The following is a 27184-nucleotide window of genomic DNA, read 5'->3' on the forward strand; positions in this document are numbered from 1 at the left end:
GTTGTTAAAAAGTCTTTTTTTTACCCCAATAACAAAAGAAAACAAAAGGAGTTTTGAAGTTATTCTATCTTCCAAATAAAATTGAATATTTGGGAGCCCTTGAGATGTGGGCCATTGTCAGGATGATGGATCCATTAATGGCAGGCATGGAAGTTGGGGTGGGGCTGGGGGACTCTTGGCTGCTGTCTGAGTGTTGTTACGCAGAGGGCAAGGAGCCTGGTTCAGCATTCCTAAGCCAGATCTCTCTTTGATAGCCTGAGCAGTAGACCAGGAGTTGGGAGGTCTTCCTTCTTCATCTAACTCCCCGGTGATCTTGGGCATGGCACTGGATGGGTCGGTCATTCAGGGCCTCAGTTTCTATAGAATATTAAGATGACGCACATAGGCAGCATCTCACCGGCGTCTCGGGGTGCTGGTTAGCATCACTTCTGGACTGTCTGGACAGCCCGGCGCCCTGCCCCACTTCATTGTTCTCCATGGGGCTTACCGCCTGGTGCGTACTGTATTTATTTGCTTCTCGTGTCCTCGTCAGCTGGAGCGGTGCCTGCCCTATAGTAAGAGCTCTGTGTTTGGATGAGTGAATGAATGAATCTTGTGAGCTAATGCATGGGAAAGCACCATGCAGTTTTCTAAGTGCTATGGATACAGAAAGTGACATTTAAGCCTTTCCTAATGAGACATCGTCCCATTTTCCAAAAATACAGCCCTTAAAGGGGTGTGGGTGGGTGGGGGTGGGGGGAGACTGATTACCAATATGTTTGTTTCTTTCCCAAAGCATTGGCGTGGTGGAGGAGCTGAGGAGGAGGAGGGTGGGAGGCAGACTTGCTAATGGAGACGTTTCAGAGGGCGGCACAGGTGGAGCCCCAGCTTGGAGAGAGGACGCTGGGAAAGGCGCTTAGGTAGCAGCTGCTGTGCTGGGCTTGCCTCTCTTCTTGTCAGTTAGTCACAAGGGTGCATTGCACAGAGGGTGTTATTTCCTGAACATCCTAAGTCCTCTCGTGTCCACTTATTTTTTTTTCTTCAAAGATTTATTTATTTACTTGAAAGTCAGAGTTACACAGAGAGAGGAGAGGCAGAGAGAAAGAGACAGAGACAGAGAGAGGTCTTCCATCCGCTGGTTCACTCCCCAATTGGCCACAATGGCTGGAGCTGCTCTGATCTGAAGGCAGGAGCCAGAAGTTTCCTCCAGGTCTCCCACGTAGGTGCAGGGGCCCAAGGACTTGGGCCATCTTCTACTGCTTTCCCAGGTCATAGCAGAGAGCTGGATCGGAAGTGGAGCCATCAGGACTTGAACCGGCACCCGTATGGGATGCCGGCACTGCAGGCAATGGCTTTACCTGCTACGTCACAGTGCCAGCCCCTGCATCCACTTTTTATTTTTTTATTTTTTTTAACTTTTATTTAATGAATATAAATTTCCAAAGTACGATTTATGGGTTACAATGGCTTCACCCCATACCGTCCCTCCCACCCACAGCCCTCCCCTTTCCCACTCCCTCTCCCCTTCCATTCACATCAAGATTCATTTTTTGACAGGCAGAGTGGACAGTGAGAGAGAGAGACAGAGAGAAAGGTCTTCCTTTTGCTGTTGGTTCACCCTCCAATGGCCGCCACTGCCAGTGCGCTGTGCCCGGTGCACCGCGCTGATCCAATGGCAGGAGCCAGGTGCTTCTCCTGGTCTCCCATGCAGGTGCAGGGCCCAAGGACTTGGGCCATCCTCCACTGCACTCCCTGGCCACAGCAGAGAGCTGGCCTGGAAGAGGGGTAACCCGGACAGAATCCGGCGCCCCAACCGGGACTAGAACCCGGTGTGCCGGCGCCGCAAGGCGGAGGATTAGCCTAGTGAGCCTTTTTTTTTTTTTTTTTTTTTTTTTGACAGGCAGAGTGGACAGTGAGAGAGCGGACATCCACTTTTATTAAGCATTCTGCTAGTTTGTCAGCCACATGAAGACAAAGTCCACTCCTTGTCTCTGTGTGGTTATGGCTCGGTGGCATATGATGTGATGTCATCTTTGACCTGGGGGGTTAGGAGGGTCCCCGAATGGTTTCATGGTAAGATTAGTATTTGAATCAGGCCTTGGATTTTATTTATTTTTATTAGAGAGAGACAGCTCCCCTCTGCTGGTTCACTCCCCCATGATGCCAGGAGGGCTAATGCTGCTGTCCGAGGACTTAACCCAGGTCAACCATGTGGGTAGCAGGAACACAGTCACTTGAGCCATCGCTGCTGCATTAGGCAGTCAGCAAAGCCGGGTGTCCCGCTCAGGGACTCCCTTGTGAGACACAGGCTCTTCCCCACGGGGCCACACACCTGCCCCAAAGCCTTGGATTTTTAGGAGGGGGGCCGAGCTTGCAGGCAGAGGCGCAATATGAATGGAGGTGCTGCTTTGAGAAGCAGGCAGCATGGAACCTGGGAGCAAAAGCCAGGTCTCATTCCACCTGAATCTGATCTAGCAGCTGAGGAGCAGGGAGAGCCAAGGCGTGGCTGGCTCCCAGTGTTGGGCCAGCACGGTGGTCTTCACTTGCTAAGCAGTAGAGAACCGTGCAGGGCGGTGATGTGTGGGGTAACAGAGCTGGCACGAGGGGGCCAGCGGTACAGTAGCGAGAGTCTGAATTCCAGTGGTGCAAGCAGGAAGGAAGGGGAATGGAGGAATTCGGGGTTTTCAGAGAGAAGTTGGCAGGGTTTTGTGCTGGGCCTTGCAGGGTTAGGAAGGAATTGAGCAACTCTCATCTGATAATTGATGAAATTGTGACCAAGCATTTTCTCTCTGTCCAAGCTCGTGTTCTGTGCCCTTGGGAACAAAGACAAGTTAGAGAGACTCTTGGAGTTTAGTTTTTGTGGAGGAGACAGATAACACACACACACACACACACACACACACACACACAGAGAGGAAGTCATTATAGATAACTATGGATGCTCTGAGGAGGATGGCACGCCATGGATGGTCGAGGTTTGGGGTTCTCTAAGTTGGTACAGAGGCTGAACTTTGGGAGATTCCAGTTTGTGTTTTCTCAAATATGTGCCTTCAGTGGGTCTTTAGTGAGTACCAAATCGTAGTCTCTCGAAGGACCCATCCTACAGGTGTTCTGGGTAGTTTTACAGCCAGTGCTGTCGCCGTGTTAAGAATGACCTGTTTTTATGGGCCTGTCTTAGGTGTCTGCATAGGCGGAACTCAGCCATCTGGGCCCATCGATTAGGAAGTGAATAAGACTGTTAAGGAACTGGTCTCTTGGTTTCTCCAGAGTGTGAGTTAAGAACTCCTATTCTTGTAAGAATTGACCCCGTCAAGTGGCATTCTTTAATACACACAGAAATGTCGGAGAGTGCCACAGTGACCTTGGTCGTCATCTGACACTGATTAACTGTACTTTTTTTAAAAAGATTTATTTGTTTATTTGAAAGTCAGAATTACTGTTAGACACAACTTAAGGTGAGAGTTGCCCTGCCCTGTCGTCTGCCAGTTTCTGCCAGCCCTGGTCCCAGCTGGCTGCAGGCTTTCCCAGACAGACTTGGAAGGGGTGCACCTCATGTTCCAGGCTGGGAAGGTGGGCCTGCGGCCTCGGTGTGAGTGAAAGAATGCTCTAGCTTCAGGAATGGGTGCCCCCCGTACTTGGCCACCCCCTCTCTGTTCTGTGTGTCCCGTTGTTCCCTCTCATGGTGGTTCCTTCCCCGGTCTGTGAACACACGTCTAGCCTCGTCCTAGCAGCTCCTTAACATGGCCTCATCTTCCCAGCCAGGCTCATCTCTCTGCGTGCCTCTGGGCATTATAAGAGGGACCTCTGCTTTGCACCTGCTCATCTCTGCCCACCTCCACCACCCTTGCAGCCTGCGCATCCTCAAGATAGGATTTTCCCAGGAAGACGAGGGCTCAGATCTAAGCCGTGTCCTAAGATCCCAGCCCTCTGACCCTCTCTGCCGTGTGTGGTGCATTGGCCACTCTTGAAAGCTATCTGCCTTCTTGGCCTCACTGCTCGAACTGTTTGCTTTCTCTTTCCTGTCCTGCTCCTTTCCCATCAGTGTTGCTATTGCCCCGCTGGGTTCCGCCCTTGGCCCGCATTCTTCCCATTTGGCACTCTCTGGCTGGGTGATCTCATCCAGTCTCTCAGTGGAGGGCTCCTGGCGCCGTCTCCAGTCTGGAATGCTACTTAAATACTCAACACCTGCTTGGCCGGGCACCTCTGCCCGGATTTCCCATAGGCAACCCCGTGTGTCCCAGGCCAAGCTCAGTCTCTCCCCTGCTATCTTCCGCCATCTGCCATCTTGCTGACAGCACTCCCAAAATTCTAGATTCCGTTACTGTCTCCCCATAGTTTTCTGCTGCCCCACAAGGATCACCGGTACTGGGGTGGGGGGTATCAGTTATAATGATGAACGTTTTTACAAGTAAGAGAAAATTATGGCTCAGAAACATTTAACTCGCTCACAGGCCCTCTGCAAGTCCATGGCAAGGCCAGGTTCAGTGCCAGGAGTGTGTCAATTTAGTGCCTGTGGTCACCACCACTCTATAAAGTACGAAGGGTCTTCAAAAAAGACTCTGTGGAAGATGCGTTTTATGGAAAAAGTAGGCATGGCTTTCCTATTTTGTGCATGGAATTAAACTTGCCTTTCACAGCCACTTTGCCGTGAACTTGTCCCGGTCCCCTAGGATGCTGCACGAGCACGCTGTTTTCTACCAGCATTTTTAGAGAATTTTCTCTCATTCTGCATTGCTGCCATTGCAAAGTTGGCACATTAGTTTTCTTAGTTCTTTTTTTTAAAGGATTTATTTATTTTATTTGAAAGGCAATGTTACAGAGAGGCAGAAGCAGAGAGAGAGAGGGAGAGGGAGAGAGAGAGGGGTCTTCCATCTACTGGTTCACTCCCCAGATGGCTGCAATGGCCAGAGCTGTGCTGATCTGAAGCCAGGAGACAGGAGCTTCTTCCGGTCTCCCACATGGGTGCAGGGGCCATCATTTGCCGCTTCCCAGGGTGTGCATTAGCAGGAAGCCACAACAGCAGAGCCAGGATCTGAGAGGGATTGTGGGTGTCCTAGATAGCGGCTTGTACCACAGTGCCCGCCCCTAAGTAAACCATTTCTTCATACCTGAGAGGTTTGTTCATACATTTTAGCAAGCTTATCTGAACTACCTGCCTTGTGCCAGACAGGTGTCATATTTCATTCTCTGCTTGCTAAGCCAAGGAAACCTGTGAGACAGAAGTAGGGTTCCTACCTCCACTGGTCTCCCGGTCCAGTGAGAAATACTGATGTGAAAACAAAAATGCCAGTGTCTCTGTGTCAACCGTTCCAAGTAACAAGTGAAGTACAAGTGTTGCGAGACACCCGGGAGGGTGGGTGATCAGCATGGGAGAGTGGAAGGGGGCTGTTTTAGGAGGTAATAGTTCAGCTGGACCTGAATGTGCTAAAATACAGCAGTGGGTGCCTGGCACCGCAGTTAAGATACCCTTTGGAACACCTGCATTCCATGTGGGAGAACCTGGGTTCAATTCCTGGTTTTTCCCTCTCGCTTCCAGAGTGCCCAGGTCTGAAACACACTCGGGGGCCCATGTTGAGCCAGTGCGTTCCCAGCTGCCCTGGACCCTTGCTTTAGCTTGTGCACAGGGGTCCTGCTGGCCTGTGCCGCGTGTGTGGGTGCCGATTAATGTACGTGTAAGCCCCCTGAAAGGGCCTTCCGACAACCGCCCCTGGTTTGGACTCGCAGCTCAGGAGTGGCTGCTGGGTGCGACAGTGGCAACGGTGTCACAGTCACAGCACTTGCTGGGCGCATGTTCTGTGCCAGCCACTGTGTTAAGGGCTTCTTGTGACCTTTCATGGAACCCTCAACCTGGTCAAGTACTTCTCAGGGGTACCAGTCACTACCCCTATTATCAATACCAAACCGAGCCTTTAGAACCTTAAGTCATGGCCTGAGATCATGACAGCTGATAAGCCAGAGAGTTGGGTCTTAAATCCAAGCTTCTCTGGCCTTAAAACTTCTAAGTCTCTCTGCTCTGCTGCTTTCTATGAGAGAGAGAGAGAGAGAGAGAGAGAGAGAGAGAATGAATGAATGACAATACAGAATGTAAGTTCACTTAACCAAGGGGCTAACGTGCTTTGCATAATGGACCTGCAATTTGTTGCACCCCGGAGCAGCTGCGGTCTGCACATCCTAAGAGAGCAGAGGGGAAGAAGGTCAAGGGCAGGTGCACCATGAGGAAGAATGGTCCTGCCAGGGTGTGGGTAAGGGAAGGTGTGGGTTGAAGGGCATGGGGTTGCAAGGTCAGACCCAGTGAGAGTAGGCATACAGAAACACCTGGAAAACCATGGCACCACCAAGCTTGGAGGAAGACCAGCATGGTCTCTGAGGCTGTCTTGTGGGTGTTCCGGGATACAAGTGGTGTGACGGCTTTGTGGACCTGAGGGTTGGACCCAGCGGCCTGGCATATAAGCGTATGGGGCTGGAAGCCCTGTGACCCTGCACCCCCTGCCTGCCAGCTGTGTGACCTCAGCCTGGCTTCTTGTCTGTGAAATGAGGAGTTGGGTTTGATAGATGGTTCTGAAGCTTTCTGTAGTTACTGCAGAATGGCATGAAAATTACAAGTTTAGGCTCTGGAGTTTGCCTGCCTTGGGCTCAGGCCTGGTGTCCCACTTAATAGCTGTGTGGTCTTGGATAAGTTACCTAACCTCCCGGGCTCAAGTTCATCATGTGTGGAATAGCACAGACCTCGTGGAGGAGTTGCGGTGAGACAGCTGTTATATGGAGAAGCTTCACAGGGTGCCGTCCACACGGTCAATTATTCATAACTATAGAATGTTATTATTCCTTCAAATAGACTCACACATAAAATTATCAGCGACTAAAAGCAATTTTTAAGAGATTTATTTATTTATTTGAGTCAGAGTTACACAGAAAAAGGAGAGTTAGAGAGAGAGAGAGGTCTTCCATCCGCTGGTTCACTCCCTCAAATGGCTGTAATAGCCAGAGCTGGGCCAGTCTGAAGCCAGGAGCTAGGAGCTTCTTCCAGGTCTCCCACGTGGGTAGATCGAGGGTCCAAGGTGGTCGTAAGTCCACACCACTCACAATTACAACCCCAGAGGCTCAAAGGACTCTGGTTTAGATTTGGCTAAGCCTCCGAGCCGCCAGGTGTCCATTGCAACCGGGACACCGTCAACCCTGGCCCTAGTGGATGGGGAGAGCTTGGCTGTGAACAGAGCTGCCAGCAGGGCCGTGTGCCTGCAGCCGACCAGGGCTGTGCCGGGTCGCAGGTGCTTCTCTGAGAAGCTTCGTGTCCTGTGAGAGACACCACCCCTGCAATCATCCACACAGCACCCTCGCAGTTTCGTGCACCCTTTGCTGTTGTAACTTACACTCTGCATGCGACTAAGACAAATGGTGCCAGTCTTGGGGGCCGAGCAGGCACATGCTCAGTGCTGGGAGGACGTGCAGGGTCACCTTAGCGCCTTTGCAACATGCTGGGATCTGTTTGGTGTCTGTGCATGAGCTGGTGCCGGGCCGCCCCTCCCCCTAGAACTGTGGGCCCCCAGGGCAGAGACATTCTGTTCACTTGGGGCTGAAGCCCCAGCTCACCTCCCAGGGAAGGAAAGCCCAGCTCTGCAGGAGGCACCTCTTATGCCGCCAGCTCGCTGTGCCCTTACCAGGCCCGTCTATGGCTGCTGTTCTAAACCCATGTATCCCCTGGGGTAGCCAACCGCAATCCAATTTCAGTTTCCCTTTTGGCTCATTTGCTGCACGAAGATTTAATTTAAGACAGATTAGGCAAACTATTATCAGACATCATGGGCACCAAGTGGTGGCTACTTAAGGAGCGCCCTTCTGCAAGCCATGCGCATCCGGGCTTCGGAGGAGCCCAGGGGCTAGAGCGTGGTGTTCAACTAGGGTCCCCGTGTCCTCCTCCGCCCTCACACCTGCAGTCAGTGATTACAGAAGGTGCATCGGCCGGGCCAGTGGCTTCGACGTTCATTTATATATATTTAAAAAAAAAAAAAGCCATCACCAGCCGTCCCTGGTCATCGTCTCTTCTTAGTCACTGTGTGCCCAAGAATAAGGGCTGAAAGCCGGCGCTTCTGTCACGGCTGCCCCATGCTGCCCCCTGCCGGCGCCGCCCGGGGTTGTCGGGAGAGCGTCCAGCGCGACCCTGGCCTGGACACACCCAGCCAGGAGAATTCTACCAAGATATAACGCTAGGGGGTTCGGTAACAATGGGCTTTCTCCCTGACAGGGGACTTTGCTGCCGGCTTGCACTTAACCCCAGCGGCTCTGTGAATTCCCCAAACCCCAGAACCCCACGTGAGAGCTGGGAAGGACCTGGGCAGCCCCCTCACCTTATGTGAGACCAGGAGAGGTGCAGGGGCTCAGCCAGACCCTAGGCCAGGTGGAAGCCACACTTTTCAGGGTCCACGTGGTCTGGGACCAGAGAATTGATCCGGGGACCCCCAGACCCGGTGAGCTCAGATTTCCGGATCGTCCTGCAGACATGTTTAGTGAGAACTCTGCAGGTGGGATTTGTGAGTAGGCTTTTTTTTTTTTAAGAAGAGTGCTCAGATGACTCTCATTGCAGCAGTCTGGCCTTAGTCTGGCTCCCAAGCGGGCAGATCAGCTCTGCCATCTGTCTTTGCACAACCCACGAGCTAAGGACAGTTTTTACATTCTCAAACAGCTGGGCGTGTGAACCTCACATGAAGCCTTAAGGTCTGTGTCCACAGAATTTTACTGGGGACGCTGCCATGGCAGCCGATATTTGTGTGCATACGGGTATCATCAGTGGTCCTCGGGCTGCACACTTGTAGAGCTGCATAAAATTATGCAATGCATAAATGCGGAGAGCAGTCAGCATTTGCATCCTGCACTTCCCTGGGCAAGCCTGCTGACGCTCATGTGTGCCGTTCTCTCTCTCTCTCTCTCTCTCTCTCTCTCATTAGCATCAACAGCGTCAAAAGGCAAAACTCCTAAGCTTTGAGTACCTAGGTTGGTCCAAACAGCATCTTGCTTTATGCAAAAGATGCATTTATGAACAGCTGTGTGTAAGCTCTCTGTACACCTTATTGGTGATGGAGTTCATCGTACCATTGTGCAGTCAGCTGCTCTATGTACAAAGGACTCAGCTGCCTCTCGGGAGGTTCAGTGCGGACCAGATGTTGATTTCTGTCCCAGTCGAATAAAGACCTCCTGGTTTTACGCTTGATGAAGACATGGGCAGCGACAGACATCTTTTATGCCAAGTGCAGCAATCACTACGCAATCTCTACGTCACATGTGACGTGTCCTAAACAAAACCTCTCTACCTACAACATCATAGCCGCTGTAGTAGTCTCACAGAGGCTGTCCATGTTTATGGGGTGCCGTGTGGTGTCGAGACACAGGTACACCTTGTTCAAGTCAGGGCACACACAGGTGTCTCCTCCAGCATCCGTCGTTTCTTTAGGGTGAAGACATCCGGGACCCCTTTTCCTAGTGTTTTTACATGCAGTACCTAATCATTGCCCACAGCAGTGAAGCTTCCTACTCTTGTGCACCCTTTCCTATCCCCCACCCCCACTCCACTTGCTCTGCCCGGCCTCTGGACATGTAGCTGTGTGCCTCACTGAAGGTACCCAGCCTCCCTCGGGCTGGGCGCCCTCCCAGGTGCCACCTCATTGCCACCCTCAGAACGCTGACCACCTCCTGGCTTTTCATCAACCAGAGCACACGTTTCAATTCCCTCGTGTCTTCCTCTCCTCCCTGCCCCCCCAACCTCGTCCAACACAGGCATTTGTCCATCAGCCGCTCGACATTTATTATGAGCACCTGCTGCATGCCAGGCACCGCAGGCATTGATTCTGCGATAGGAAATACCCTCGAGGTACCTCTAGCTCCCTGTGTGTCCATCACGGCCAGACCAGGGAAGGGGGGCTGGGAGGTGGGGACTGTGTTACTTCTCAGAATTCTGCTGCTTGCCTACCAAGGTGGGCGGGTGCCTTCGTAAAGGCCTGGCCTGGTGGGTTTTAGGTTCTGTGATCTGGGCCAGTCCTCTCTTTGCTGTGTGGCTGCTTTAGAATCGAGGACCCCTGGGGTCCCCCTCTCTTGCTCACTAGCCCCCACACTGACTTCAACCTGTAGAAGCAAGGGCATGGCTCCGAGCGCTCACATTGACCACCGATAGGTGGCGCCTCTCCTGGGCTTTCGTAAGGCGGGAGGGTGCCGGTGACCCTTCCTGCACGGGAATATCCCGAGCTTGAACGAGGAGGTGATTGAGAAGGGCCGGATTGGCGCCTCGTGAGTTGCCATGGGAGCACAGAGGCCCACAGGTGCTTTGCAGAGGGCGGTTTGGGGACGGCTGGGCACCTGCCGGGAGCTGTGGGGGTGGGGGTGAGTGCCAGCTCGGGCCCTGCCCTCAGCTCAAAGCCTGGCTGCGGAGGGCAGGGCAAGAGTGGAAACAGAAGCAGGGGTCACGTTAGCTGTGGGGCCCTCACAGGTGACTGCACCGGGGAAAGGAAGTGCCTTCTCCGTCTGGTTTCCATCGTCGACTGCTCCTATGATGGAAAGTTGTTGAGTTTTGTCTGCTGCTTTCCTGCACCTGCTGGGACGGTCCCCAGGGTCTTTCTCCACTGTTTTATTAGTCTGCTCTGTTCCATCAGCTGAGTCTCACGGCTAAACCATCTCTCCCTTGGTCATGGTGTATGATTCTTTAAATATGCTGCAGGATTCAATTTTGCTGGCATTTTTGCCAAGGCTTTTTATGTCCATGTTCCTAAGGAGCATGAGTCTAGAATTTTCTTCTGACTTTTTTGTCTGGTTTTTGTATGCAGGTAATACTGGTCTTATAGAATGAGTCGGGATATGTTCCCTTCGCTTCTATTTTTTGGGGGGAGGTAGTGTTAATTCTCCTTTAAACACTTGGTGGAATTCAACAGTGAAGCCATCTGGTCCTGGGCTTTTCTTTGTGGGGGTTCATCTTCTTATTGCAAGGTGCAGAAGAATATTTATAGTACAATCCTATGAGAGAGACTTTTTAAGGATCGATCTATATGCTTGTATTTACATGGAAATTTTCTGGAAGGATATAGAAAAAAAAACTGGCAGCAAAGTTCTCACTGGGTAATGGGATGGAACTTAATCTTATGATCCATTTAAAAACAATTATAAGCATGCATTGCTCTGAGTTAGAACAATAAAAAGCCATGTGCACCGTCCCTCCCCAGGGAGCTTCTCAGACCCTGCTTGCCGCTGGCCTAGTCTGCTGAGGCAGGCACAGTTCAGGAGCCCCCTGTACCCTCCTGCAGCACCCTACATCCTGTGCTCCTGGGCCACCATGTCCTCCATCAGCGCTGAATTCCCTGTCTGTTCCCTGCAAACAACCCGCAGTTAAGAGCTGCTGTTCCCTTTCCTTGCTGGCCCGTCCCCCTTTATCTGCCCAATTGATTTATCTACATCCCTTTTTATCCTTTATTTTAAAAAAGGATGTATGCATTAGTTTATTTGGAAGGCAGAGAGAGAGAGAGAGAGAGAGAGAGCGAGCTCTTTCATCTGCTGAGTCACTCCCCAGATGGTTGCAGTAGCCAGAGTTGGGCCAGGCCAGAGCCAAGAGCTCAATCCAGGTCTCTAATGTGTTTGGCAAGGGGTCAAGCACTTGAGCCATCTTCCACTGCCTCCCACGGGCATTAGTATGATGCTGGATCAGAAGTGGAGTAGCCAGGACTTGAACTCACATTCCCATATGGGATGCCAGCATTGCAAGTCGTGATATCCCTCTGTGCCATGGCATTGACCCCTCCATTTTACCCTTTGAATCCCCTTCCAAATATTAGCGACCTTCCCTTTTGAGCACCCTGTCTCTCCCTCCTACTGCCTCTCACATTTTACACCTACTGAGCTTTGTTAACTTCCTGCATCCTAAGTACCAGGCCGCATGAACATCCCCCCTAAAAGGACAGTTTTTCTCCTTGCATGTCCCTGGACTGCACACAATGCTTGGTGCAGAAGAAATGCTCAAAAGATACTTTAACTGAACTGAATTTTCAGAGCAGGGCATCCTGGGTAAGATGAGCAATGTGCAAACAAAGGCCCAAGTTGCACATCACGATGACCTGTTCCGGGGACAGGAACTGGTGTGGCCGCACAGGAAGCTTCACACTAGGGAGTGGGACTGGATGATCTTGGCGAGGCTGAGAGCGGAGGCTCTTAAAAGCCAGACAGCGCAGACTTGGCAGCTAGGCACTGGCAGAGGGAAGACCTCTTCCTCTTCCTTGCAGTCCTCACTCGAAGGTCTCTTCTTATCAGGCTTACCCTGCCCGCCTCCTCTGGAACCATCCCCCTCCCTCCAGCCAGCCCCTCGCCTGGTTACCTTGGTTTTCTCTCTGGCACCCCCCCCCCTTTTCTTTTTTCGTAGCACTTGCCACTTTCTGGGTGTCACGCTGTCTGTAATTCCCTTACTCATGTTTTTGTTAAATGTATTGCCTGCCTTCTGTATTTGCGTATAAGCTCCAGGCCAGGACTGCCCTGTTCACTGACAAAACCCAAGTGCCAATCAACATTTCAACCAAGTGCAGTCAACATTTCTTAAGCAAGTGAATCCTAAGCGAACGACCAGAACCCGGAAGGATATCTTAGGTGTAATTCACACTGCTTGTTTCTCCAAGAGCCACGTTTCTTCTGTAGCACTGCTAAGATTCTGCCAACCCGCTGTAAAGACCCATTAAGTATCTCTTTCCAAAATGTTCAGGGCCGGAAGTGGTTTTTCAGATTTGGGGATATTTGCGCAGACTCTACAGGTTGAACACGCCACATCCCCAAACTCTGAAATCTGGAATGTCCCAAATTCCAGAACTTTCTAAGCATCCTATTGGCACTCAGGAAGTTTCGGATTCTGGAGCATTCTGTGGTTTGGGTTTTGAACTTAGGGGCTCTCAGTTTGTGTAACCTGGGGGCAGGGCAGGGGTGGGAGGTGGGAGGAGGGAGGGTAAAAACATTGCCTTTAAGGTGCTTGCCTTAAAAACCAAATCAGGAAGTAGAACTGTTAAATGCCTTTGAGTTTCTTTATTTCTTGCCTGGAAAAAGAACTGTTTCAGATGGTGATGCATAGCTATGCTTAATGATCTCTCTCTCTTTCTTTCTCCACAGACCTTTGTAGTATTAAACAGAGGGAAAACTCTCTTCAGATTTAGTGCTACGCCTGCCTTGTACATTTTAAGTCCTTTTAACCTGATAAGAAGAATAGCTATTAAAATTTTGATACATTCATATCCTTTTCTGCAAACGTGGAGCCAGTGGAGTGACGGCGAGGTCACAGGTGTACACTTCCCAGGTTCGACAGCTGAGCTGGGTGTGGAGGTTTTGGTTATTGGTTTTGTTTTGTTTTTTTTTTTTTTTTACCTGTAGTGCAATTGGCTGTCCGGCCAGGCATGCAAAGCCTGCTGAATCCCCCAAGCAGAGCCTCGGCCGGTTCTTTTCTCCTGGGATCGGTTTTGTGGGAACCTGGGTTTCCGCAGGTGTCAGGACGAGGGACGGGAAGATGTCAGCTTTCAGCAAAGTCTTCGCTTTTTCTAGTGACTCCAGCCGTGGCACACTGTTCAGCCTGTTCACTCAGTAAGATAACAGTGCTCCTGCCTAAGTCCCGGAGAGCTGAATGAATGTTGCAGGGATCTGCCTTGCATTTTTGTGGCATCTTGAGCCATAGGCTTGGGAAGTCTGGGAGACAGTCTCCGGGAGAGAGAGCCTCCTTCGTGGCAGGGTTTAGATGCCAGCCGCAGCTGAGGTCTGGGTCTCTTCTGATATTTTTGCTTGCCTCAAACGGAAAAATGCCAATTTGCTCCCATTTGGCCCATGACATCTCATTAATACATGAATATACACGACAAATGAAAAAGTTACATGGTAGGCTTAGCCATTTTGCAGGGTGACTTTGAACTTTCATGGCTGGCTTTTAACACTGTCTAGCCCCACGCTTTGGAGAGCGTTGCACCCTGGCTGAGTGAGTTTTGAAACTTTAGCTACCCAATTCTTTTTTTTTTTTTTTTTTAAGATTTATTTATTTATTTGAAAGAGTTACACAGAGAGAGGAGAGGCAGAGAGACAGAGAAAGGTCTTCCATCCACTGGTTCACTCCACAAATGGCTGCAACGGCTGGAGCTGTGCTGATCCGAAGCCAGGAGCCAGGAGCTTCCTCCAGGTCTCCCACGGGGGTGCAGGGGCCCAAGGACTTGAACCATCTTCTACTGCTTCCCCAGACCATAGCAGAGAGCTGGATTGGAAGTGGAACAGCCGGGTCTTGAACCAGCGCCCATATGGGATGCCGGTGCTGCAGGCCAGGGCGTTAACCCGCTGTGCCAGAGTACCTGCCCCGAGCTACCCGATTCTGAAGTCTGTTGTTAATGAGCAGCCGAAGCCTGAAGTCCAGGGTTTGGAAGGAATCAGTGATTCAGAATGGACTCCTCTGCTCCGCTAGAGCGGGAGATGGTTCTAAATAGCACGCTATTGGTTCAGCTGCGAGGATGTTCCCTTCATACAGCTCCACGGGGAGGGTATGGACAGCAAATGCGTAAACAAGAGGGAGGGAGTCAGCTACAAGTCAGCCGCGGTGGCTCCCTGGGCTCGTGAGAGGAACAGTGTGAGTTTGAGGACCTCACGCAGCCCCCAGATGGCCTCATTTCTCTCAGTAGACAACACACAAACAGCTAAGCAAGGTCCTGGGTACAGCTGACATGGCAACAACATGAGTTGCTGTGGGTGCTGCGGGACAGGGAGGCAGGCTTGCTGCACTGCAGCCTCTCAGGAGTGCAGGTGTCCTTGACCCTCCCCAGACAGGGCATTTTGCTGGTATCTTGCCCCCGAGGACAGACAGCTCTGTGGAATTGGGGGCAGGGGGAGGAGGGGATATTAACCACTAAGTACGTGGAGATTTGCCAGTATAACTCGAGATGTGAGCTTCTTAACAATAAAGGAGGGCTGAGTAGTGCACATTTAATTTACCCTCGCCTCTGAAGGATCAGGAGGCCAGTGGAGGGGGAGACTTCTGATCACAGGTACAGTCAGTGCACAGTACAGTCGGTGCACAGGTACAGCCATCAGTGCACTGTATAGTCAGTGCACAGGTACAGTCAGTGCACAGGCACAGCCATCTGTGCACAGTACAATCAGTGCACAGGCACAGCCGTCAGTGCACAAGTAGTTAAGTGCACAGGTACAGTCGGTGCATAGGCACAGTTGTCAGTACACAGGTATAGCCATCAGTGCACAGTATAGTCAGTGCACAGTACAGTCCATGCACAAGCACAGCCAGCAGTGCATAGTACAGTCAGTGCACAGGTACAGCCATCAGTGCACAGTATAGTCAGTACACAAGCATAGTTGCCAGTGCACATTACAGTCAGTGCACAGGCACAGCCATCAGTGCACAGCACAGTCAGTGCACAGGCACAGCCATCAGTGCACAGTACAGTCAGTGCACAGGCACAGCCGTCAGTGCACAGTACAGTCAGTGCACAGGCACAGCCATGAGTGCACAGTACAGTCAGTGCACAGGCACAGCTATCAGTGCACAGTACAGTTAGTGCATAGGTACAGTCGGTGCACAGACACAGCCGTCAGTGCACAGTGCAGTCGGTGCACAGGCACAGCAGTCAGTGCACAGAAGCAGCCGGGGCGGGGTCAGGGCTGCGAGCCTGTGGAGCAGCGTTGTCTATGCCCTTGACTCTCCCCCCACAGTGTTTAGCATGATCATCATGTGCACTATCCTGACCAACTGTGTATTCATGACTTTCAGTAACCCTCCCGACTGGTCGAAGAATGTGGAGTAAGTAGCTCACGATTCCTCTGCCTGTTTGTTTTGAAGCTTTCTCAGTCCCCAAATCTTGCTTTGCCACAGTTTATCCACAAAGGGAATGAAATGGTTGCTCTCTGTCTCACAGCGGGCGGGCTGGCTGACGGTGCACGTGGAGTTCAGGTAGTGTCCCCAGAAGCACCCGCTAGAAAGGGGAGGCGTGCCCTGGAAGTCACTGTCGCCACCTCCACCCCTCCTGGGGCCGTGGCCTGGCTGCCCACTCAGCGCCCGCCAGCCCCTGTGCTTCGAGACGCCCTGTTCTCAGAGTCCAGGCCTCCCTTGCTTTTTTGCCTCCTCTAAGGCTAAAAATAGCTCCTGGGGCCTCCTCCCCGCTCCCAAATGATGGAGAACTCCGCTGGCCATGCTGAGTGAATCCCTGGGAATCCCTGCAGAATGCCGAGGCGCCCCCCGGAGGGCTTGGTGGGCGCACGCCCAGGGCGCGTCTGCTCCTCCCCGCTCTGCTCCCTCTCTGTCCGCAAAAGCCACGCATCAAGCCCGCGTTAGGTCTTTACCGGGTCGCTTAGAGCCGCTGCCCGTTGAGAAGCCGCCTGAAGCCTCCCGTTTCTTTGACAGGTACACGTTCACAGGGATTTATACGTTCGAATCACTAGTGAAAATCATCGCCAGGGGCTTCTGCATAGACGGCTTCACCTTCTTGCGGGATCCGTGGAACTGGTTAGATTTCAGCGTCATCATGATGGCGTAAGTTCGCTGCTTCCTGCCTTGCCGGGGCATGTGGTCGTATAACTGGGTGTGCTCGTGTGAGTTTGTAGACGAAGCTGAAGCTGCGTGGGGAATTACTGGGTAATCGTGTAAGGAGAGCCCTGGAGGCTCTTGCCTGCAGGGGCCGGAAGTGGGGCGGGATTCCCGCAGGTGCTGCCTCCTAACTTATTCCCAGCACCTGTCACAGGGGAGGGGGCGGGGCTCTTTGAAGACCTGACACTTTTTTAGGTATAAACCTTCAGCTGAAAATGAATTTCCTGGATATTTTTTTTCTCTCCCTTTAATCACATGTTAATTTAATGAGGCTGCGTGACATAGAGCTCAGAGCACATTTTAAAATCGAGACGTGAGCCAGGGCATGCCAACTGGCCCTCCTGAAGGGTGACTAACTCAAATTTCCGGCCACTGCTGGGGCCCAGTGTCCCACCCCACCACTACGACAGCCACTTGGAGTAACCTGTGCTGTTTTAGCAAAGCAGATGTTTCACTTTGGGGAGTTTAGCTGACGACAGAGAATGACAGCAGGCTTTCTTATTTTTATTCCCAGGGTGGGAAAGCACTTTGTGGTTTGGGGGTGGTGTAGATGGGTGTGTGTGCGCGTATGCGTGCGTGCGACTGAGAGAATGCATTTGCACATGTTTGGGTGTGCACGTCAGCTACAAAGATATCTCCCACCCTAGAAATGTGGGTGCATCAGGCACACTGGGTATGTGTCACTGGAACTTTGACTTTCCGCTCTATGAAGGCATTTTTCTAGCTTCAGCCTTATGAATATACCCTGGTGTTCATTTTCAAACTTGAGTGTCCTTGCTAGGCACAGAGCTGGTGATCAGACGAGCAGTTAACACGCAGGCTTTGCTCCGATCCCCTGGTCTGATTTTCCTGAGCCCTCTGCTTTTGCACGGCACAGGCTAAAACGTCACCTATAGTCGTGACTTAGCCAGTGTTTGTACTTGGCTCTCGGATGAGGAAGAGCGCACAGACTTTCGGCATCTTTGCCAGCACCAACTGGGAGGTGATCTCAACACGGACCTTCCTTGGGGGGCTCATGCTGTACAAATTTGTCTCCCTGTTCTAAGAAATTCTGTGCAGAACTTGGGGACGCAAGCCTTGGATATCCCCCGGGCTTTGGGTTTTGCTAAAAAAGACGTAAATGGGCCGATAGTTAGGTCATTTCGGATTGAACCCAGTGCATCGCTGGGCTGGCTCAGAAAACCAGCTCCAGGACTTCCTGGTGGTACCAGTTCTTCCCAAACCATACTTTGGAATTCTCTTTTGCCCAATGAAAAGAAAAAACAAATCAACCCCCCCCAAAAAAGTGCCCCTTATATGTTTGTATTTTGAAACTTTTTTTCTTTTGCAAGGAAAAAAGTGAACCTATAGCTTGTATATAGACCCTTTTTGATCCCCCTCCCCCCCCCGCCCCGTGATGAGCCCCTCGCCCAGTGGCACGGTTATAAGTTAACTCTGGTTTGATTCTGCAGGTATATAACAGAGTTTGTAAACCTAGGCAATGTTTCAGCTCTGCGCACTTTCAGGGTTCTGAGGGCTTTGAAAACTATTTCAGTAATTCCAGGTAAGACGGCCCCGGGGCTACTGTTAGGTGTTGGGTTAGGCCCCGATGTGACGTATTGTACTTTTTGTTTTGTTGTGGTTTCGTCTTGGTTTCCTTCTTTTTTTTTTTTTTTTTTCCTTTTGCTCGTCCGTGTTTGTGTCTGTGTTCGTCATTCGTGTCTGCGTGTCGCCTCCCTTGCTACAGATATGTGACAGAGTTCGTGGACCTGGGCAATGTCTCAGCGCTGAGAACATTCAGGGTTCTCCGAGCTTTGAAAACTATCTCTGTAATTCCAGGTGAGAGAAACATGCACACGAGACCCACCTCGCCGCCTCTGCTCCTCATTTGTCCCCCCACCACCACCGCCACCCCACATTCTAAACTGGCGTGGGCGCAGGTGGCCACGGCCTCGCACGCTGCATGCTTGGCCCGGGAGGTGGCCTGGGGTCTGCACGCTGCTTCCTCTGATGGCGCTTGCCAGGCATGCGGCCCCCATTCCATCCACGCTTTGGAAAAAGCACGCGCTTGAGAGTCACTTGGATCGTAACACTATCTGGGGGGAGGGAGAAAAAAAAAAAAAGCTGACACAGAGCCAGCTGTGTCTTTGTCCGTAAATCATTTGCTTCCTGGCCTCATGGAATTACAGTGATTTTCACATTTTCCCCGCCATTCCATCGCCTGTGACTTCCAGACTTCCTGGAGCTCAGCTGGCTGGTGGGATCTTTTCCAGAGCATCACCCTGTCGTTGTTCCTGTATATTAATGGAATCATTTACTCCCAGGAGGGACTTTACCCAGTGACAGGAGGTAGCGTGCTGACCTGGGGTAGCCCCTCCTCGCTTCGTGAGAGCGAGCAGCGGTATGCACCTGCCCCACGCATGCGCAGGTGGCAGCTGCACACAGAAAGCTCAGTGAAAGCTTACGCAGGGGCTAGGTTTTTTTAATAATTAAAAAAAAAATGGCAGGTAAGGTAAGATGCAGCTGAAGGCGTGGGCAAGCAGAAACCACAGGAGCCCAGAGGAGAATGGCAGGTGTCGGGCAGGGCAGGCAGGTTGACGGCAGTCATGGACGATTTCTCTGAAGGTTTTGCCTTTTTCCTTTTTGTCCTGGTTGAGCAAACCCCAGTGGTTCTTAACGTTCTGAAGCTTTTGAAAATCAGATGAAAGTTGACAGACCCCCCACCCCGTCTGAAACCTACCCATGGACCCTGGGTCAGGGTTCTCGAAATTACCGGAGCTGGAGGGTACTAAGAACCAGTCCAGTTAGAGGATAGAGGGAGTCGTGGAGGTCAAGAGTACATGGCCGCTCTCTGGACTCGAGTTGGGCTCAGGGCTCGGGCTTGGGGGGGTTTCCAGGAACCATGCTGTCCACAGCAGGTGTGAGGGCCCAAGCAGGCAGGTGTCGCGTCACCTGGTTCCCCCGCCTCGGAGGCTGACTCAGAGATGTTTCTCTTCTCCCCTTAGCCATGTTATCCAAACACCTGGTACTTAGATGATGACTTGTGGCCCATGGAGGGGCTGGGGCATTAGCGCCTCAAGGAAGGTGAACTCCTTTCTTTTTAAAGGCAACTGTAGCTGAGTCCTTGTCAACCAGAGGCCAAGCGTCAGGCCAAAAGCTACCACCCTGATTTACCAAGATTTTCCTGCCAAGCACCTTAAACTTAAGAGAAACTCCAGCTCGGTGTCCAGGCAGCCTCACACAGCACTGACATCAGCCTGAGCCTTGATCTTAACCTTCAAGGCCTCCCGAGTGCCAAGTCTTTGCTTTTGCCTTTGATCTCTCCTCTGGCCCCTTCTGTTTTTTATTTAATTACTTTTTCACTTTATATGAAAAGCAGAGAGACAGAGAAAGACACACACACACAGACACACACACAGATCAATCTTCCATCTGTTGGTTCACTCCCCAGCTACCCACAGGAGCTTGGAGTTCCATCTGGATCTCCCATGTGGGTGGCAGGGACCCGAGCCCTGGAGCCACTTCCTGTGCTTCCCAGGGTGCAGCAACAGGAAGTTGTGTTGGAAGCAGAGGCGGGACTCGAACCCAGGCACGCTTACATGGAGATGTCCCACGTGGCATCTTTTTTTTTTTTTTTTAAGATTTATTTATTTTCTTGAAAGTCAGAGTTACACAGAGAGAGAAGGAGAGGCCGAGAGAGAGAGGTCTTCCTTCCGCTGGTTCACTCCCCAATTGGCCACAACGGCCAGAGCTGCTCCAATCCGAAGCCAGGGGCCAGGAGCTTCTTCTGGGTCTCCCATGTGGGTTCAGGGGCCCAAGAATTTGGGCTATCTTCTACTGCTTTCCCAGGCCACAACAGAGAGCTGGATCGGAAGTGGAGCAGCCAGAACTCGAACCGGCGTACACGTGGGATGCCAGCACTGCAGGTGGCAGCTTTACCTGCTAGGCCATAGAGCCAGCCCCCCATGTGGCATCTTAACACTGCTCCAGACACCGGCCCCCTGGCCCCTTTTCAGTGAAATCTGTGTGTTTCACTCACCCCTTCCCCCAGTGTATTCTGCAAGGCCTCTGTCCCTCCATGCTTTTGTGATCTCCAGACTACTCTTCCAGAATCAAGTCAGAAAGCTGCGTTCTGCTAAGCCAGACAGCAAGTGCTCCCTGTGGACTAGCCCAGGGCTTCTACCACCATCCCTGCTGCGTGGTTGACTTGGGGCCACAGCGTAAGCGACTGACGCCACGTCATCCATCCTTAATACCCCAGTAACGCGGTACATGTATGCACCTGTACTTATACAGCATCCAACACAGCGGTGGGCCCGCAGCAGTGCTCCACACATGCCTGGATCATAAAGCAGTGAAGCAACTGAAGCCCACACGCAGGGATTATATCAGGATTTAGGCCTCAGCTTCATCGTTTGAAATGGATTTCCAGATTGCGATTTCTAGAAGTGCCCGCCTCACCCCACATGCCCTAGGAGGCTGGGGTCGGGGCCGCCAGGGCGCCGCCAGGTGGCAGAGTAAGGCTCCTGGGTTCACTGCAGCCTTTTGCAGCATCTTCCTGTGTCTTAGTGAAGACCCAGCACACCCTCTGCCCCTTCTTGTTCAGCCAGGCCAAAAACATTGCCAGTTGCATGTGGTCCCTGGATTGCCTCTGGCCTCATGGGCGTCAGCTCAGGGAACAGTGCACGCCAGGGTCTTTCTCAAGTGGCCCCTGGTCTGGAATTTGCCAGGTTCAACCTGACATTGAAGGATTCTGCCTGAAGGTGTGTATGTCAAAGCCTGGTTTCTACTGCTTGATCTGGAGCTTGGGCCCAAAAACAAACATGCAAGTGAGTCTGTGAGAAGTTTCCAGTGGGCAGGTGCACCCAGAGAGAGTGCAGGAACCTCAAGGAAGGCGTCCCAGGTCTTTCTCGACTCGCACTTAATGGTATCAATATAAGGAGACATCAGAAGCTTTGGGGAAAGGGGCGGGCCTTCAGCCTGGCAGGTAAATCCGTATCAGAGAGCCCGTGTTCACGTCCCAGCTGTAGCTCCCAACTCCAGCTTCTCCACAACGCAGTCCCAGGAGCCAGCAGTGATGCTCAAAGACCTGAGTCCCTGCCATCAATGTGAGAGACCTGGGTTGAGTTTCCAGCTCCTGACTCAGGCTCTGGCCCAGCCCCAGCTGTTGTGGGCCTTTGGGAAGTGAGCCAACAGATGGAAGGTGTCTCTCTTATATCTTATATCTTGTATCTTATATATCTTATATATATATATATATATATATATATATATATATATATATATATATATCTGTCTCACTCTCTGTGTTCCTCAAATCAGTGAAAATTGGGGCCCGTGTTGTGGTGCAGTGGGTAAAGCCACTGCCTGTAATGTCAGCATCCCCGTATTTATCACAGTGCCAGTTTGGGTCTTGGCTGCTCCATTTCCAATCCAGCTTCCTGCTCATGCACCTGGAAAGGCAGTGGAATGTGGCCACCCATGTGGGAGACCCAAATGGAGTTCCAGGCTCCTGGCTTCAGCATCACCCAGACCTGGGTGTCGTGGCCATTTTGGGGAGTAAACTGGTGGATGGAAGCTTGCTCAATCATTTCTCTCTCTCTCTCTCTCTCTCTCTCTCTCCCTTTCAAATACACACATCTTTTTTTAAAAAGCAACAAAAATTGCTTTAAAAATAGTTTATTTTGGTGCAAGAAAATTCTGGAATCCATGCAGTTTTCTTATAATGCTCATTTCCCATGCATTTTCTGAAGACCCCCTGTAGAATGGGCTGGGAGTGCCCCCATGTCCTTTCCTCCTGGTTCCCAGCATCTCAATGGCTCCTCCAAAGCTCTGCCCTCCCGCCGCCCGTCAGTCCTGCTTTCAGCCCGTTTTATTGTCTGGAGCGTTCTGACTCCTCGATCATCTTTCTCCTGGATATTCGCTCACTCTTCTGCAATTTGGTGGCTCCCACTGCCGACCAGCGGGTCAGGCAGAGAGCAAGGACCTTCCTGCTCACAAGGAAGTGTTTTTGTTAAAGGTATAGGCTGTGAACATGGCGATCTCCACCGAGTGGCCGAGGGACCCCGGGGGTGTTTAAGACCTTGTTCGGGCCGGCGCCATGGCTCACTAGGCTAATCCTCCGCCTTGCAGCGCCAGCACACTGGGTTCTAGTCCTGGTCGGGGTGCCGGATTCTGTCCCGGTTGCCCCTCTTCCAGGCCAGCTCTCTGCTGTGGCCAGGGAGTGCAGTGGAGGATGGCCCAAGTGCTTGGGCCCTGCACCCCATGGGAGACCAGGAGAAGCACCTGGCTCTTGGCTTCGGATCAGTGCAGCGCGCCGGCTGCGGCGGCCATTGGAGGGTGAACCAACGGCAAAGGAAGACCTTTCTCTGTTTCTCTCTCTCACTGTCCACTCTGCCTGTCAAAAAAAAAAAAAAAAAAAAAAAAGACCTTGTTCGGACACATTGCTTTTTTAGGATTTCTGGTTGGCAAACATGGTGGTTTTGAGCTTCTTTCTTCCTGCTGCTTCTCAGGAAACAGAACTAAAACCTAACAGTGGTCCTGAGTGGACCAGCCCCAGCCTAGCGGGTTCCCCTCACACACCTCCGAGAGCCAGGTACACTCTGTATTGCATCTGGGCCGGAACAGACAAACCCACAGCCCCCACATCTCTCCCAGATTACTCTTGGCCTGGAGAACCTTCCAGAGCTGTAGCTGGGAAGCGTGTGTCTGCAGCAGGAGGGTTGGCAGACACCACCTTGCCCCTAGGACTTCCCCGCACCCCAGCCAGGCTCTGGCAGCCGGTGGAGGAGCTGTTCTGTTCCTTCCCTCTGGTTCCGAAACTGCTTGTCACTGCCAGCGGGGCCTCGTTCCCGTGTTAACTCTGCAGAGGAATCAGCTCGCGTGGCTCCACACCGCTTTGCATTTCCCAGCCTGACCTGTAAACCAGGGACTGTGAGTTAAATTTGTCTATAGTCTGGCCATCGCTGCGCTGGAAGATTGTGGTCCTGTTTGGAAATAACCACGTGAGCCGGCTCTGTCTGTTCGCTCAGGGGATTGCTGGGCATTCTGGAAGGTGACAGGGGCTCAGAGTGCCTTTGGGCGTAGCGTGGGATGGAATTCTGCAGCCATGGCTTCATCTGCTCCTCCAAATTCCGTAGACAGACAGCTGACCTTCCTCTACGTGGGTCTGTGCTCAGACAGACGCTGATGCCAGCCTTTCCCGAGAGTTCTCGCTGTCCAGTGGGCCCCCCACTTTGTCGCGCGCACACTGCTCCCTGCGGGAGTCATCTGGAGGCATGTTCTTCTCTGTTTGGGGTCATCAATTGTCAGGATCTTGCTTGTTCCGGCGTGCGGTGCCAGGAGCCAACAGAAGAAGTAAACAGTCCCAGCCGGAACAGGAGCGGCCTGCGTTCTCGCTTGCCTCCTCCGGTCAAGGCTTGCACCTGCAACTTCTCAGCCTTTCTCAACCTGTGCTGGTGATGGAGGGAGCAAGTCAGCTAGGTGGGGCAGCCCCTGGCGGCGGATCTGTAGAACCTGAGCTCCCGAGCTGCGGTGCTGGTGCCCCCTCCAGTGGGTGGGCGCTGGTGCCAGCAGATACGGTCATTCCTCATGGAGGGAGGAGGGGTCTCAGCAGCTTGGAGCCCAGGGACTGCTTACAGTCAGTACTGCCGGGGGATTGTGTGCCTCCCTCCCATGCAAACGTGGAGCCAGGTCTCCTCCCTCCCCCCACTAAGCCTTCTGCCAAGTGTTTCTCTGTGACCTGGGTGAGAGTCTTGGAGAGTAATCGTTTTCCATGGCCACGATTAATATTACGGGCTGATTATTCGTGCTGAATGTTGACTTGTCCCTCTGAGCCCCTGCGAAGCGCAAGCAGCTGAAAACCATTTCCAGCTAAGTTTCTGCTTCAGACATTCTCAAAAGCCGAAAGAAATCTCACACGATCTCAGCCTCAGGCTCCAAAGCAAAGCCCTTGAGGGAAATTATTATTATTTTTTCGCTTCCTGGCCTCATGTATCCAGATGCCATCAGCAGTGACATCTAGTTCACGGAGAAGAGATGCCAGACATCTGTGTGTGAGCATCCGGGCCCTCTCCCAGGAGAGATGAGCTCCTTCCGTGGCTGCTGTGTGAGCTGAGCATCTGTGGCTGCAATTGAAGGGACGCAGGAGTCATTCAGGGAGCCAGGGGCGGCCAGCACCTGCATCTCTTCGCATACTGACATCTTTAAGGCTAACGCACGCCCTGAGTGACGACAAAGTTCCCAGATGTACATGCTCCTGTCCCTACACGCGAAGAAACTCCTCACCTCTCTCTTGTCCCATTACAACGCCTGTTGGAAAGCATCTGAGTTTAGGTCGGGTGTCCACCCAACACGCAGGAACTTCTGAGAAGGACCCCTTCCTGGAACAGCAGGTGGTTGGCACTCATGGCCTAGAATTTCCTGTCGTATGAATTAGAACGGTCGGAAGAGTTCCCAGAAATAGAAAACATTTGCATAGAAAAGTAGCAGTGGAGGGGCAGGCTCTGAGGCACAGCAGGTGAAGCCGCTGCCTGGGACGCTGCATCCCATAAGGGAGTGCCTGGGATGCAGTCTCAACTCCACGCACTCTGGGAGGTGACAGGTGATGGCTCAAGTGCTTGGACCCCTGCCACTCACCTGGGAGACCCAGGCGAAGTTCTTGGCTCCTGGCTTTGGCGTGGCTCAACCCTGACTGTTGTGGGCATTTGGGGAGTGAGCCAGCAGATGGAAAATCTCTTTCTCTTCTTCTCTCTCCCTTTCAGACAGATAAAAAGAGGAAGGAAGGGAGAGAGGGAGGCAGGAAAGAAAGAACAATGGACAGGGCCTTGAGAGAGCACTGGTGTTGAGAAGAGACAGAGCTGAGTGAGCTCTTCCCAGAGGACCAGGGAAGACCCCAGTAGCTGTGCTTCCGTGGCCGCTTCAAGTACTCTTTGTAAAGTTCCTGACTTTCAAAACAACAAACCAGCTGCTTTGTGGACCCAGACCTTCTTCCTAACCCAGGCGAACACCACGAGGACTGTTTTTCTTTTTAAAGATTATCTATTTGAGGCCGGCACTGCGGCTCACTTGGCTAATCCTCCGCCTGTGGCACCAGCACCCCAGGTTCTAGTCCTGGTTGCTCCTCTTCCAGTCCAGCTCTCTGCTGTGGCCTGGGAGTGCAGTGGAGGATGGTCCAAGTGCCTGGGCCCTGCACCCGCATGGGAGACCAGGAGGAAGTACTTGGCTCCTGGCTTTGGATCGTTGCAGTGTGCCAGCCACAGTGGCCACTTGAGGGGGTGAATCAACAGAAAGGAAGACCTTTTTCTCTCTCTCTCTCTCTCACTAACTCTGCCTGTCAAAAAAAAAAAATGTGGAGCAGCCAAGACTAGCACCCCATGGGATGCCAGAGTCATAGGCTGTGGCTTAAAAAAAAAAATTATTTGAGAGGTAGAGATACAGAGAAGCAGAGGCAGAGAGAGAGAGAGAGAGAGAGAGAGAGAGAGACAGAGGGAGAGGTGTCTTCCATCCACTGGTTCACTCCCCAGATGGCCTCAACGGTCGGAGCTGCGCCGATCCAAAGCCAGGAGCCAGGATCTTCTTCCGGGTCTCCCATGCAGGTGCAGGGGCCCACGGTCTTGGGCCATCTTCTACTGCTTTCCCAGGCCGTAGCAGAGAGCTGGGTTGGAAGTGGAGCAGCCGGGAGTAAAACCTGCGCTCGTAAGGGATGCTGGCATCGCAGGCAGAGGCTTAGCCACAGTGCCAGCCCCAAGAGGACTACTATGTTCCTCCACAGCCGCGCGGACCTCAGTACTGCAGTAGGGGACTGGCACGCTCACCTCCCGGCTGCCTCCTGGGTCAGGCCACCCGTGCCTCCCACCTGGCTGCGCACTGCGAAGCAGCTCCCTGGTGCCTTAGGTGTCAAAGACAAGTTTGCACTGTCAGCCACTTTATCTCCAACAAATGAAAATCTCTGCCCTATTCTTTGAATGTTTTATTTATTTTTTATTCTAAAAGCGGGGGGTGGGGGTGTGGGGGGAGGGAGAGAGAGAGAGTGAGAGAGAGAAAAGATCCTTCACCTGCCGGTTCTCGTCTGCAAATGCCTAGGCCAGGCTGAAGCCAGGAGCCAGGAACTCTGTCCGGGCCTCTCACCTGGGTGTCAGTGACTCGAGCACCTGAGCCGCCATCTGTGCCACGGCAGGAACCTGGAAGAGCCAGGACCGGAACCAGGCATCGGGTTGCGGGCATCCCGAATGATGGCTTCACCGCTGTGCCACAACGCCTGCCCCTCGTCTTGCTTTTCGAGGCTTCTAGGGAAGATTGGCCACATGCCCCGCAGTGTCCGCTTCCGAGTGGACCTGTGTGTGTGTCCATGTTCTGCGCCGGCAGCGTGAGCCCGAGAGGTGACCTGAAGTCCGCTCTGCACGCAGTGGCCCAGCCTCGTGGCTGAGCCAGGGACAGAGTTCCCACTCTTGTTTCCCTGCCTGCTGTTCATTCTGCCCTGCCCTGGGAGGAGGCAGGGACTCTGGCTGGAAGGGCCTTGCTTCCTCGTCCCTGGGGTGGCTGTTGGGCCTGACCCTGCACCTGCGAGGTCTAATCCTGGGCTCTCTCTTCTGGGCTCTGTGTGTGTGAGAGATTTCTCATTCACTTACTTCTTCGGTAAAATCCAGAGTGCCT

At 52.4% G+C, this 27184-nt stretch overlaps 1 protein-coding gene across 9 annotated transcripts in view; it reads left to right on the forward strand.

The window, feature by feature from the left end:
* SCN8A (sodium voltage-gated channel alpha subunit 8) overlaps positions 1-27184 on the forward strand; it is a 168672-nt gene that overhangs the window by 69951 nt on the left and 71537 nt on the right. For 6 of the 9 annotated variants that reach the window (XM_089308381.1, XM_051845488.3, XM_051845486.3 and 3 more), the window contains exons 3-6: positions 13099-13216; positions 15679-15769; positions 16370-16498; positions 18279-18370. In XM_089308381.1, the coding sequence (XP_089164507.1) occupies positions 13099-13216; positions 15679-15769; positions 16370-16498; positions 18279-18370 (430 nt within the window). Of the gene's footprint in view, positions 1-13098; positions 13217-15678; positions 15770-16369; positions 16499-18003; positions 18096-18278; positions 18371-27184 lie in introns of all 9 variants that reach the window. The other 3 variants (XM_051845487.3, XM_051845492.3, XM_051845495.3) reach the window with 1 other exon arrangement.

This window comes from Oryctolagus cuniculus, chromosome 11 (genome assembly GCF_051225735.1).
Source record: "Oryctolagus cuniculus isolate XC-2025 breed Fujian yellow rabbit chromosome 11, ASM5122573v1, whole genome shotgun sequence".
NCBI lineage: Eukaryota > Metazoa > Chordata > Mammalia > Lagomorpha > Leporidae > Oryctolagus > Oryctolagus cuniculus.